General features: G+C 41.7%; 2 protein-coding genes across 5 annotated transcripts in view; one reads left to right on the top strand and one right to left on the bottom strand.

Annotated features, from left to right (window-relative positions):
- The window catches only part of LOC147033509 (E3 ubiquitin-protein ligase TRIM7-like), a 1,095,521-nt gene that overhangs the window by 232,748 nt on the left and 847,370 nt on the right, over window positions 1-15,403 (top strand). The window lies entirely within an intron of this gene.
- Window positions 1-15,403, bottom strand: part of LOC147033524 (E3 ubiquitin/ISG15 ligase TRIM25-like) — a 272,640-nt gene that overhangs the window by 42,238 nt on the left and 214,999 nt on the right. For 3 of the 4 annotated variants that reach the window (XM_085855210.1, XM_085855217.1, XM_085855203.1), the window contains 2 exons: window positions 13,975-14,087; window positions 3,287-3,346 (listed from right to left, as the gene is read on the bottom strand). The exons of the other annotated variant lie outside the window; for it this stretch is intronic. In XM_085855210.1, coding sequence (XP_085711336.1) covers window positions 3,287-3,346; window positions 13,975-14,087 — 173 coding nt within the window. The remainder of the gene's footprint in view (window positions 1-3,286; window positions 3,347-13,974; window positions 14,088-15,403) is intronic. 4 annotated transcript variants of the gene reach the window in all.

Here is a 15,403-nt window from a genome sequence, read left to right as displayed (position 1 = left end):
CACTCACAGGCATTTATCAACTCTCACACACAGGTATTTATAAACACCCACTCACAGGTATTTATCAACTCTCAATCACAGGTATTTATAAACTCAACTCTCACTCATAGGTATTTATAAACTCAACACCCACTCACAGGTATTTATCAACACCCACTCACAGGCATTTATCAACACCCACTCACAGGCATTTATCAACACCCACTCACAGGCATTTATCAACACCCACTCACAGGCATTTATCAACACCCACTCACAGGCATTTATCAACACCCACTCACAGGCATTTATCAACACCCACTCACAGGCATTTATCAACACCCACTCACAGGCATTTATCAACACCCACTCACAGGCATTTATCAACACCCACTCACAGGCATTTATCAACACCCACTCACAGGCATTTATCAACACCCACTCACAGGCATTTATCAACACCCACTCACAGGCATTTATCAACACCCACTCACAGGCATTTATCAACACCCACTCACAGGCATTTATCAACACCCACTCACAGGCATTTATCAACACCCACTCACAGGCATTTATCAACACCCACTCACAGGCATTTATCAACACCCACTCACAGGCATTTATCAACACCCACTCACAAGCATTTATTAACACCCACTCACAGGCATTTATCAACTCTCACTCACAGGTATTTATAAACTCAACTCTCACTCACAGGTATTTATCAACACCCACTCACAGGTATTTATCAACTCTCACTCACAGGTATTTATCAACACCCACTCACAGGTATTTATTAACTCAACTCTCACTCACAGGTATTTATAAACTCAACTCTCACTCACAGGTATTTATCAACACCCACTTACAGGTATTTATTAACACCCACTCACAGGTATTTATCAACTCTCACTCACAGGTATTTATAAACTCAACTCTCACAGGTATTTATAAACTCAACTCTCACTCACAGGCATTTATCAACACCCACTCATGCGTATTTATCAACTCAACTCTCACTCAGGTATTTATTAACTCAAGTATCAATAACATTGTATAGGTATTCAGTGAGGGCCACATTTAGAATATTGTGTGCAGTTCTGGTCACCAAAGTTCTGGAAGGACATCGATGCCATAGAGGGGGTTCAGCGCAGGACTACAAGATTGATTCCGGGCCTAGCTCGACTCAGCTTTGAGGAACGGCTGAAGGAGACAGGGCTATATTCACGAGAAAGGAGGCGGTTACGAGGAGATATGATCGAGATGTTTAAGAAAATGAAAAGTACAGATACAATAAGTGCAGATGAATTATTCAACAGAGTAGAAAGTGGTAGAACCAGGGGCCATAGCTTGAGAGTGAATAACAGGAGAGTTAAAACGGTAACAAGGCAGGGGACTTTCACTCAGAGAGTAGTTAATGCATGGAATGGTCTCCCTGGAAAGGTAGTGGCAGCAGAAAAAGTAGATCAGTTTCGATTAGAGTTGGATATGTACCTGGAAGTTATGGAGATGGAGGGGTATGGGGATGTTGGCACGACTTTTAGGTAGTTTGAGCATTGATGGGTGATTGTGTGCATGTGTACGGAGTGCTGTTGGTGAGGGTCTTGTCAAGGGGGGTTGCGTGGTTGATGTAGTGTTTTTAACCAAGCCCATAACCCCTCCCCCGAGGGGAAGAAAAGATAAAATAAAAAATACAAAAAGTACAAAAAAAAAATACAAAAACGACCAAAATTTTTTTTCATTAATTAATTACATTTTTTTGCATTTTTTCCTTGGATCTTGTGTAGATGGGTTAGTGTGGTGTTCGTGCAGGTATGATGGGCTGAATGGCCTCCACCTGTGTTAGATTTCAGTGTTTCCTTGCAATTCAACTCTCACAGGTATTTATCAAAGCCTGGTGTTGGTTTAGTGATTAACGTGGCTGCCTTAAGATCCCATGGTTTTGAGTTTGAGCCACTGTCCTGCCGTGAAATAAGAGCTGGTGGGTTGACTCAGCCTGTCATCCTTCTAAGGTCTGCAGAATGAGTACCAGCTTACTGGTAACAGGGGGATCTGAATCAGCAGCACAACCACACTTCCCATAATGATGCAACCAGCGGTATAAGAAATCTATATTATAAAAGGAGCCATGTCTGTTTATCTGTCTGTCTGCCATGTTATAACTTGAGAACAGATTAAAGGGTTTTCATTGAATCCAATGGTGGTTGATTTAGGGAACTCCCAGGAAAGTTTGTGACACAAAAAAAATATAAAAAGGACAGTTTGTGTATGGGTACGTGGGTACACGTGGTGAAACTGCAAATGCCGACTTGCGATGGTGGTTATCCCCACACGAAGGGCAGGATCTCCCAGGAATTACTTTTTGTTCTTTCCCCATAGATTAGCAATCGCAGCAAAGAATGGTATTTCCGTAAGAAAAGCGACGGGTCTTATATGTTCATAATAATAAAATCATAGATTTCAGGGTAATGGAGGAACGAGTCCATCTCTCACTTGGAGGACAAACACATTTGGAGATTTACATGAATTACAAGATCATAAAGATAAACAAATCTGAGTGTTGGTGGCTTCTCATCAAGTCCCTCACGAATGCATGCTCTGGTGTTTAAACCTTTCTACCACAACCTTGCCTGCTGGGTATCAATCATTGGTGGTGGCATCTTCATGTTTCAATGCAAATCTTCCCAACTACATCTAGTTTCTTTCCACAATGATGAAACAGTGGAAGAGATAACATAAGGAAGATAGTGATGATGGCAAGCATGACATGGGACAAAGGATGAATGAAAGGATTAAATAAGAGGAACAGATGGAGATTGAAAAGTCAGCTAAATGGAAAGATGGAGGAGGAGAATCAAAGAAAAACAGATTAAAAAAAAAATAAATAAATGACCGTTTTTACAGCCATTTTTCCCTGCTGTACAGGGGTTTGGCTTTTTGTGAGGCAATGTTTTATGGCCGGATGCCCTTCCTGACGCCAACCCTGGTCGCCTCTTACGACACACAGGGATATGGTACACCTATTCTAACTGGGGCATACACCGGGACCAGTACACTGGCACTCATTTCGCCGACCTCGGAAGCATGACAGGCTGAGTCAACCCCCTGGTGTTAATTCAGCAGCCAACGGGACTTGAACTCAGGACACTGGGATCCCAAGCCGCCACCCTAACCACTAAGCCAACACCAGGCTTAAAGAAAAACAGATAAAGATAAAAATAATTTCATTCATCCTTCTTGTCAAACCTCTTTCTTCCACATCTCCACCATGTTTAGCACCATCCCTTCCACCATACCCTTCACTTACAAAGACTTTTCAGGGTGCTGCACTCCAGGTCGGCCATTTTCACCTCCTTCACCAACTCTTCTGTGGAGGTTAATGAACCAAAAATTAGTAAAATTAAAATTATATGGTAATGATTAAATATACTTCACCTTCATATGACAAACGAGAAGGGCACTCAGAACGATCGGTTGAGCAGTTTGGGCTGGAGAGGAGTGGACAGACAAACACACACAAACAAACACACAAAAAAACACACAAACACAAACACAGCATCAACATGTCAAAAAAAACAAAAAACAATTTTTGACAAGTACCAAACAGACAGACAGAAAGGGTTGTGAACATAAGATCCTTCACCTTCGGTGGTGGAGGTAATCATGTTTGGAGTACTTTATAAACTGCACTCAGTCTGCATTAAATGCATCACACATACAGGTCATGCACCGACAAACACTTGTAATGTTGCCTTTTAGAACTCAACGTGGAAATCACGTCCCACTTACCAGTTGTCTGTGTTATTTCCTTTATTACACTCTTGGTCAGGTATCTATGGATTTGATTGTTAAAACTACTCTTTCACATTTTTGAGATGGAACAGTCTCGGTTCTGATGCCCAATTTGTTTTCTTCAGTTGGTCTGTGATATATAAATCTTGTTCCCCTGCCACGTACTCCCCACTGTTCCTGCATAGAATACACTTTACAGTAGAGGATGATTTTATGGATGACAGGACGGCCGAGATGTATGCACACTCACCTCAAAGCTATCTCGCACTAGTTCGATTCCTGACCGAGGTATAAACTGTCAGTCTGGTATTTCACAGGCAGCGTGATTCATCAATGTGTGTGCCGTCCCTCGGATGGACGTTAAATGGCTATCCCGTCTGCCAGCATTTGTTGGTGGATGTTAAAGATCCAATGTGTCCTTCACGACGAATCGGTGAGCTATCGCCGGCACCATGGCCAGATTCCAAATTACTACCCGAACAAGTCGAATGTCAAACCTGGCCGGCCGGTTTGTGAAGACTCGGGTCAAGCTTCCCTTGGCTGACTCCACAAAAGGGGTGGGATAATGGTGGCCGATAAAGAGTGGAGAATAATTTTCTTCTCTTGCAAACTCCAGCCTTCTTTATTTCAGCTTCTTTTCTGGAGCTTTTTTATTTTTATTTTACTGAGACAGGAAGCACCTTTTCAGCCTTTTGTCTTGGTGTAGACAAATGTCTCTGTGAGATGATGTTCTTTCTCACGAGAGGAGGTGCAGACTATATTCTTCAGTGCACATTCTGGCTGCTCGGTGTAATTGCAGAGACACAGGGCTCTGCCTGTAAGGGGTCTGTCTCCCTTTATTCGAGAATTTGTTTTCTTTTCTTTCAACACAAGATTAGTCTTCATCTTTCCCACAAGCCTCAACCTCGCCATTCCCTTGGCAATGATTGCTCGCCTTGGGAATCACCGCATGGACCGCTCGACACCCCAATCAGGGCAGGATTGGCACTGGTGTGCAATTCACCAGCGTAGGCAAGGAATCCACAGCTTCCCGTTCTGGTCGATCTGGGCCCTCAGAAAGGTGTCTTCGAGCTGTCAAGCGGTCCATTGAGAAAACTCCCTGTTTCAAGGCAGCAGATGTTGCACAGGAGGTCCAAGTGAGCTCAAGAACTGGCGTGTGGTACCTTCATCAACTGGGCTAGTATGGGAGAACAGCTCGGAGAAAACCTCTTCCTCGACCAGGGTCTGGAGACTTCCCAGTTAAGAGTTTTCTTTGGACTGCTTGCAGTCAACTGTCAAACACGGTGGTTTTTCAGTGATGGTGTGGGAGGCGCTGGTCGGTCAGAGCTTGTGAAGTTTGTTGGCAACATCAACACCACGACACACATTTCTGTCATTGAGGATGGATGTCTCCCCGTCTTCTCCACTGGTGAGATGGTCAAAAACAACACTCTGTTTCATGGAAGATGGAGCTCCATTCCACACTGCAAAAAAGACCAAAGAATGGCAGGACAGAAATGGGATCAAGCGACTTCCATGGCCAAGTCAGTCTCTTGAGATGAATCCCATTGAACACCTCTGGGCCATATTGGATTGAGCTGTATGGAAAAAAATCCAGGAAACCAACATCACGGGCAGAATTGTTAAACTGTTTGCATGAAGCCTGGGCAGAAATCCCACAGGAGAAAATTTCGGAACTCGTTAGTTCTTTGACTGAAAGAGTAAAAGCATTGAAATCTGCAAATGGAAAGTCTACAAAATACGAGTGTTTTGGGTAATGTCTTAAAATGGATCAAATATACTTCAAATGTTTAATAAATAAATTCTTTAAAAATCATGGTGTCTATTTACTTCTGTCATGTCTCTTTAAACATACATTATATAGTTTAAAAGAAGAAAGTTAACATCGTGATTTTTTATCGTAATTTTATCGTAGATGTTTGATTAATTTTATCATCGATGTCTCACCTCAAAGAAGCAGTTTTTTGGAGTGTGTATTATTTATTATTGGGAGAAACGGGAATTCAGTATAAAAATTCAGTGAAGAGATATTGTGGTGGGTGGAGGTGGTAACCTTGGCAATTAAGTTTTTCGATTTTTAAATGGTTTATGGTCACTATCACAGAACTGGTGGAGTAACATGTCGTCATAAAAGATGGAGTAACAGTATCATGGATTCTCAAGCTCACTTTCATCAAGTTCACTCCTTTTGGTTCTGATCACAGAATCATTTTCACAAAGATATGGCTGAGCGTTAGAACAAAAAAAAAAGAACACAAACAGGTCTTGACTTCATTGGGATATTGTCTCCACCAATCCTTGCATAGCCTCCCAAATTGAAAATAAATTTTCTACTGAATGAGATACATTAGAAATAAATAAGTCAAGCACATATAAAGATCTTGTTGATATCTGTTTTCAAGTTGGTTTGACTATATTGCCACGATGAAAACCTGATAAAATTAGTGTTCAAGGAACTGCTGAAGTAAACGCTGCCTGTAATCCTGTCCTCAATGCACAACCAGAGACTGTATCTACAACACAAGCTACTTTATGTGATATGTACAAAGAAGCACAGGAAAAGTGGTTTCATCATATTCTGGAGGGCTTTGACAAGGGGGAATCAATCAGCACACTCTGTAACGCCTGGAATCGAGTGAAACATCTTTCTGGAAAGAAATCGAAAACTCTTTTATCCAAGGTGAGAATCACTTCGATTCCTGGAAAACTCATTCACAAAAACTGCTCTCTTCTGATAATACCAACATCCCCAATAGTCCAATAGATCCAATTTTTTAGGTCAACTCCAACATTACTGCTGGAATATTTTCATCAGGAGAACTTGACACGGCAATGAAACAAATGAAACTTGGAAAAGCCCGCAGTCTTGATGGTATTCCAATCGAAGTCTGGCGACTTCAAGAGTAAAGAAAAATCTCACTGATATTCTGCAACAAAACATCACTCGGAAAGCACCCTCCAGAATGGGGGAAGGCAGGTTTTGTACCAATATGCAAGAAAGGAAAATTAACACTTCCTGAAAACTACCATGGAATAGGTTTAATTCAAACAGCAACAAATATTTACAATCGCCTCCTTCTTAACATAATTCACCCTGAATTAGAAATGATCCTACGCCCAAATCAAAATGGTTTTTGGCCGCTTCGTTGTACATCCTCTCAGATCCTTGCACTCAGGCGCATCATTGAGGAAGTGCGCAATCACCGAAAAGAGACTCTTATCATCTTCATAAACTTCAGGAAAGCCTTCAACTCCATTGACAGGAAAAAACTTTTCCAAATTTTACATACATATGGGCTGTACAAATTATATCGATTGTGAAGGCTATACAAATTATGGAGGAAGATACCTCTGCAGTGGTATTAACTCATAAAGGAGAGACTGCAACTTTTCAAATCGACAAAGGAGTTCTTCAAGGTAACCCCCTCGCTCCTTTCCTGCCTTCCATTGCCTTGGACTATGCCCTAAGAATTGTGATTGAAGACTGGTATGGTTTAACTCTCTCACGGTGTCGAAGTTGCAGACATACAACCCAGCACATTTCTGACCTTGACTTTGCTGATGACATCACATACCTTTCAGACATGTTAAGCGAACCTGAACTTTGACTACACAAGGTTGAAACTTCTACTCGGTCTATTGGGCTCGTACTCAATGCTGAAAAGACAAAGCATATGCACATCCATCCTTCTGCTGAGTGTGCTCTATTTACCGTTGGCGGAAGTCTGATTGAGAGAGTGAATGACTTTAAATACTTCGGCTCCAATGCAACACGTAGCGTAACTTAGAATGCAGAAAATCTCAGGCTTGAACAGCAGTTTACACCCTTCATAAAGTGTTGAGATCTCGAATTCACAGACTGCGTAAGATAAGGGTCTTAAAAACTAGAGTTGAGTCGATCCTTCTCCATGGGTGTGAATCCTGGACCTTGACTCAAACATTGGAGAAATCACTGGATGGTACCTACATCCGATTGCTTGGAAAAGTTCTGAATGTTTCTTGGCAAGACTATATCACTAATAGGGATCTGCATGGTTCTTCGCCTCACATCTCTGCTATTGTGAGGGAATGCCGCCTTCGCCTTGCTGGCCCTGTGACATGACATGAAGAACTTGCAAAGAAAGTTGTACTCTGGAAGCCTGAAGAACCATGGATAAGGGGTCACCCCGTCACTACCCTGCGAGATATCATCAAGGAGGACACCAGCTTGAGGGCATTGATTTGGTCAATGCTATGTCTCATTGAGAATCCTGGAAAGACCTCATCATGCCACAACGATAAGTGGATGCTGAAGGAAGATCACAGAAATATTCAATCACAAGTGAGATATATTTAATTTCTTGCAATATTATCAATATCTCTGACCTCTTAACAATGTCTTATCTCAGGGGCCATTCGAAAATTGTGCAGTTAATGCATGGGGGTTGGGTTTGAAGTGGGTTGGGGGTGGGGTATGTCCAAACGTTGTTGAATTTTACATTTACAGGTGGTCAGGGGGAGTTTCTCGAGCCGTTACGCAAGACCTTTTCATCAGACATTAAAACGAGTGATTAAAGGACTTTTTCAATGTTTCTGGGTGAGCTTTCCCATAACATTGAATGAGGTTCTGATCGAGCTTTTCTCTGTTAGCTAAGGCTTTGCCAAGAGACCTCACTCTAAGCTGCTCTATGGAACAAAAAAGTGACGCCACCTCCCAGAGAACAGGAAGAGAGGGAGGAAGAAGAAGCCACAACAGGAAAATCGGTTGTCCATCTCCATATATTAAAAGCGAAATGTTTTTTTGTTTGTGACCTCACTGCTTTGAGCTCCCGAAGTTAATTCTCGACAAAACTTTCTACGATCAGATTTTTACCTATGATGCACCTAAATAGGCATTTTATACAGTCACGAAGAGGTTATTTGGCCCATTATTACCGTGTTGCACTCCAGAGTTAATTTCTTCACTCCGATACACCCTGTATGGCCTGTAGACCCCAACCGACCCTTTGTACTCCTTCGACCATTTAATACACATTTCGAACCTTTTAGACCACTTCACACCCATTTAGACCCTTTTGAGAAATATAAACCTTCTTTCGACCCTTTCAACACTTTTCAGTCCCTTTGGACAATTTCAGACGATTTGGACACTTCTGACATCTTTTGCCCTTAGATCCCTTTCGACATTTCGACCCATTTAAGACCCTTAGACCAATTAAACACTTTAGACCCCTTTTGACCTTTTAAGACCCTTAAACCACTCGAATCCCCTCTACATCCCTCAGAAAATCTAAAAAAAAATCCCCAAAAATTGTTTTTGACAACGTTTTTCGTGCACCATTCGCTTCGCATCACAAGTTGCAATGACGAACCACTTATCCCCGAAACTCATATCCCAAAGTGAAACTGATGTTGAAAAGTAAAATTGAAATTACTGATCTACGGATCATCGAATGGGAAACCAGAATGAAATGCTGTGAGAAATACCAAATAGAAATTTCTGAAAGCAAAGCTGTGGGGAGTATGGAGAGAGGGGCAGTTTGTGGATTGAAGAAGCAATGTAGAGAGAGATAGGTGCATGTCGGTGGTCAGTTGGCATGAAAAGAACTTTGGTGATCTTCCATCAGGCAGTAGACCAAAACTGTACTTAAATTTGCTTCCCAGCCGAGCTTTCATAATATCACCCTCACTTCCAAGCAGTACTTTGGAAGAACAACAAGCTTCTTCTTCTTCTTTCGGCTGCTCCCGTTCGGGGTCGCCACAGCGGATCATCCGTATGATCCACATAGTGATTTGGCACATGTTTTACACCGGATGCCCTTCATGACACAACCCTGGTCGCCTCTTGCAACACAGGGATCTGGTACACCTATTTTAACCGGGGTATACACCGGCCCAGTACACTGATACTCATTTCGCCGACCTCAGAAGGATGACAGGCTGAGTCAACCCCCTGGTGTATTAATTCAGTGGACCAACGGGGCTTGAACTCAGGACCTTTTGGATCCCAAGCCGCTGCCCTAACCACTGCGCCAACCCCAGGCTTTGGAGGAACAACAAGCATGGATTGGAAATCTTCGCTGGTGGAATGGAACGAGATTGTCAAGGTTACCAACTCCACCTACTGCGATATCAGCAAAATAATTACACTGAATTCCCGTTTCTACCAATACACACTCATTTAAGGGGAGACATTGATGAACCCGTCAGTAACAGATACTCGCTGCTCTACAATTATAAGAGAGACAGAGCAAAAAGGTTTACATGAGGTGTTGGCTCTGAAAAGAGCTATTTATTATTCCCGCGCTTTCGAAGAAAAGCAGGAATATTGTGATTATCTCCGCCTTCCGTCTGTCTGTCTTACATTGTAACTCCTCCTACACCGTTAGAAATAGGAACTTGAAACTTTGGGACATAGAAGATATATGTATGGGGAAGTGCACAACTGTTGGATTTTTTAAAGTGTATTTACCATTGTACATGGTAAATTCATTTATAAAGAACTTACTTATGTGGCCCCCATGAGTGACAAACAGTCATAGGTTTTACTGTATTTATCTAATTGATTATGAATAATTATTATAATTAATATTATGCAAAGTTCATTCCTATGATTAAATTGATGCACAGTTCTATATTGCTGGACAGTGTTAAATTAATGTTTCATGAAATGTTGACCTGCTTGCAATGACTTCTGGTTTAGTAAACATAGTAAGTCTTTGGTCATAAAGCACATCAAATAGAAAAGAATAGTCAATCCATTTTACAAGATAAAATTTCAGCTCGCGTTAATGCGACAAAGCAGTGCGCGTGGGAATATGCGATGGTGTGCCATCGACAACGTAGTTCTAGTATTCTTTATACTGTACTTTAAAATAACTTTCAAGAAAAGGAGAAGAAAGCCTCAATGTTTTGGGGAGCATGCTGCACCCATCGACTGGAGGAAAGAACTGGAACAAATGGGATGCAGAGTTCATAAAAACTCTACACCCCATCGGTCAGTGTGGTCTTGCTCATTATAATCAATTGTCCTCGGTGTGTTGATAGTTATGATTGCACGTGTCTACTTGTTCATGAGGGAGAGCCAGATATCACTAATGGGTCGCCCTTTTTATTGGGAGACCGTGTGATGTGGATGCATCTCCATAGCTTCTCTGATTCTCCTTGTGTTTCAATGGCTGATGGACGTGAGAAATGTCCAGTCTGTCCATCGTATGTGATGATGATTGATCTGTGCATGATTGACTATTGATTATTTTTCCCATTCGCCAAGTCTATTATGTGCTTGGTGTTGTACCAGTCTCGTGGTGAAAGTCCTGCTGGTTTCACCAATGTAAACTTTACCGCAATCAGAAGGGATGTGGTAAACTCCTGGATGGGGGTTAGGACGTCTTCTGTCCTCATGTGTGTGAATAATAGATTTGAGCTTGTGTGTCGAGGGATGGTGTACGACTACTTTGGCATTCTTGAAAGTGAGCTGAATGTGGTGTGATGTACTCTGTCCAATGAAGGTGAGAACAACACACGCTCTACCTTCTGGTGGTTCAGTGATGACCTTGTGGGTGGGATAGTCATTGAATTTCAGGGCAGTTGCGATATGGAGTACTTCATGATGAAGGTCATACTTGTCACTCATTGTGTCGGCATGACGAATAAGAGTGCTGCTCACAGACTGTATTGTGGAAGAATGATGAAAAGAGAGTAAAAGATGAAAGATGATGAAAAGAGAAAATTTGCAGTCGTAGTGAATCCAATTTCCATCATAGACATGAACACAGTCTGAAGACATTTGACAAAATCTCCACTGACCAAATCCGTTTTCAAGTCACTCAAGTTCTCTCCAAAACTGAGATCCCGAAAACAAACATCAGCCGAACAGAGAAGAAAGCTGTGACCAGATTACAACAGGATACTTCAATCCACATACTCACTGCAGACAAAGGCAATGTGACTGCTGTCATCGACAGAGAGGAATCCGACTGCAAGATTCAACACCTTATTAATCCCGAAACCTATAAGAAACTCCCTCGAGATCCAACACCAGTAATGGAGAGGAGAAATAACAGCAAGTTCCTATCTTTCCATTGAGCACATGTTCTCCCCAAAACATTACATTTCAAACTTCGCACATCATCCTCAATATGTCCAGTTTTATATTGACAATCCAAGATAAATAAACCAGATGCTCCACTTTAGCCCATCATTTCAACATGGATCTCACTGACCTATAATCCAGAGAAGCACAGAGCTAAGATGCTTCAACCACTCATTCGAAAGACTCAACACCACGTCAGAAACTCAGAACGTTTCATTCAACATATCAAGGAGTTTGACATTCTCTCCTCCAACATCTTCTTCAGTTTCAACATAGAATCACTTTTTAACAGCATCCCTGTTCCAGCGGCCTCCACGAGCATCAAAAATTGTCTACAAGAAGACTCCACCCTTCAGAAACATACCGGGGTATCACCAGATCAAATTTATGACCTCCTTCATATGTGTCTCAATTCTACATCTTTCAAATGGTGTGATTCATTCTACCAACAAAAGGAAGGGGCGGCTGTGGGTTCTCTACTCTCACCCACAGTAGCAAACCTCTTTTCATGAAAGATTTTGAGTGCTCATCCCTCCTCTCAGCACCATTTCAACCTTAACATGCAAGTCGAGCAACAACAGTCAATTTATTTTCTTGACATCTTCATTACCAAGTGTCCAAATGGCAAGCCCTCTCACAAGATAATCCAGGAAGCAAACTCACATCACTACAACCTCAACTACCGCTCTTTTAATCATCCATCAACCACCAAGTTCATGAGCAGCACTCCTATTCATCATGCCCACAATATCAGCAACAAGTATAACCTGCATCGCGAACGACACCAAATGACGGCTGCTATTAAATTGAATGGTTATCCCACCCAAGAGGCAATCACTAAACCACAAAAAGCTCGTGATCCAACATCACAAGCTAGAGCAGGTGTTATTCTCCCCTTCATTGGTCCAATATCACACCACATTCAGCGCATTCTCAAGACTGCCAACGTAGTCGTACACCATCGCTCGACATACAAGCTTGAATCTATTCTTCACACATATAAGGACAGGGGAACTCCTAACCACCATCCAGGTGTTTGACACATCCCTTCTGAATGCGGGAAAGTTTACATTGATGAAATCGTCAGGACTTTCACCATGAGATTGAAACAACACCAAGAACATAATAGATGAGGCGAACAGGAAAAATAAGCAATCGTCAATCATGCACTAACCAATCATCATCGCATACTATGGACAGACGGCAAACTTCTCACATCCATAAACCACTGACACACAAGGAGAATCAGAGAAGCCATAGTATGGTGATGCATCGACATCACACAGTCGTCAAGAAAAAAGGGCTATCCATGAGCGATATCTGGCTTTCCTTTGTTAACAAGCAAACACCGACAATCATAACTATCAACATGGCAAGGACAATGGATTATGATGAGCAAGACCCCACTAATCAATCAGCAACACACAGTGTCCAGCCAATCAACACCTTACAATAACCAGCCAATGGGGTGTGGAGTTCGTATGAACCCTGCATTCCATTCATTCCAGTTACTTCCTCCAGCTGATGGGAGGAACATGCTGCCCAAAACATTGAGGCTTACTTCTCTTTTTTTCAGTTATTTTTAAAGTATAAAGAGTATAAATAGCTCTTCTAAGGGCAAACACATGGTGTAAACCATAAACTCTATTATCATTCCATAACAGAAACATTTAAACAGCACTAAAAAGAGAGATGTGTGTGTCGCATTTTTCTCAGAGATGGCCAACGGATCAATTTCAAACTTTCAGAGATTCACCAGCAAGTGTCGGGTAATGTTTTAGGTGGAGAAATGGTTCGAAAATTTTGACAAAAAGAAGTTGGATGTTTTTGGAATTTAAAAAAATTCCTTGTCGTGCATCAGTCTTTGTAGCCCCGTGAAAGGTCATATTAAATGATCCCCGACCCCATTACTTGGTTTATGGAGGGAAGTGTTTTAGGCCCCCACAAAAAATATATAGATAAAAAGAAAAAAAATTCAAATTAGATTTCTTCAAAATGCCAACAGCATTCTGGAAGATTAGAACAGTACCGGGTGACGTCGGCTATCCCAGCTTGTGTCTCGTAAACTTCATATGTAATTTCCACAATACATTCCTTTTCCACTAATCTTGTCTAATTTTGTGACTCACTCTCGATCTCTTTGAGCTGGATGAGTGAGTCCACATTCTGCTCCATCACAGGGAAGTCCAGCAATCTGGGTGGTGGAGGCTCCGTGGTTGTAAAATGTGACCTGGACCCCAGTCTGGGTAAGGAATAGAGAAACATTCACTGAAGGGCACAAGTTGAGAGTGGAGAAGAAGATACTGCATGAAATGAAAAAAAAAAATAAAAAACTCTTCACAAATCTCTCAAGTGCTTTAAAAAAAAAAGGAAAAAATGGAATAAATTGTGAAATCCTTCTGACAAATGTATTGCAGAGACAACTGATAAATAATGTCAATGAACATGTGACCAAAATATTGGAGATATTTGGTGATCACCCAACTGCCAAGCCATTTCAAGTTAAAACATGGATTACACTATACCTTGATTGAAGATGGGATGGAGGGAAATATTGGTGAACTTAGATCTGTTCACAGACCTTTAGTACTTAAAGGTATTGGAAAGTAATTTACAGTACCGAATGAAGAGAGACAATCAAGAAAAATCAAAAATAATTAAATGGAGTCGACATGGGTTTATTTTATGCCTGGTGTTGGTTTGGTGGTGGTTGTATGGCAGTTTAGCTGCCGGGGTAACTATCATTTCTTGAAGCACGACTGTGTCGTTGATGCAGTGCCACTCTACCAGTACACACACTGGAACTGGTACTCATTTCGCTGACCTCGGAAGGATGACAGGCTGAGTCAACCCCACCTGGAATTAATTCAACAGCCAAGGGGGGGGGGTGAACAAAGGATACTCCGATCCCAAACCCACCACCCAAACCATTAAGCCAACACCAGGCATTAAAACATTCATAAGAGGAGAATTTGGAGGAGAAAGAAAAGAGGAGAAAGCAACCTGCTGATGTCTTTCTAACCCCCAACCCCACTACAAACTATGTTACCTTATTTGAATTCAGTTTCAATCATTAAAACATTCATTGGAGGAGAATTTGGATGGAATCAATGCAGGGAGGTTTCCACATACAAGATGACTTTCCTTGGGGAAAGTGGTAACAGAGACAATCAATAGTTTAAATAGCATTTGATAGGTACTTAAAATCAAAGGGGGAGAGAGGTACAGGTACATTGGAGGAAACGTCGGAGGTTGGGACTGGTTATTGTGACTTGTGGGTATCATGTGAATTAAAAATAAAATTATATAAATTACATTTTATATCAAGTGTTGTGAAGGATATCTTATCTGTTTCTGGATTCCTTCCTCTTCACCCAATAATTCCTCTCCCCTCTTCCCATTCATAGTTTTTCCTCTATAGCACCCTGCCTGTGTGTTTCTAACCCCCAACAACACTACGAACTGTGTTACCTTATTTCAATTCAGTTTCAGTTTTAGACAAAGTCGAGGCATGATGAGCCAAGTGGCCTCCTCCAGTGTCTGGTGTGTGTGTGTGTG

The sequence above is a fragment of the Eptatretus burgeri genome, chromosome 2, assembly GCF_056783735.1.
Source record: "Eptatretus burgeri isolate ZD-2024b chromosome 2, Ebu_testis_v1, whole genome shotgun sequence".
Classification (NCBI taxonomy): domain Eukaryota; kingdom Metazoa; phylum Chordata; class Myxini; order Myxiniformes; family Myxinidae; genus Eptatretus; species Eptatretus burgeri.
This window is presented reverse-complemented; position numbering and strand designations above follow the sequence as displayed.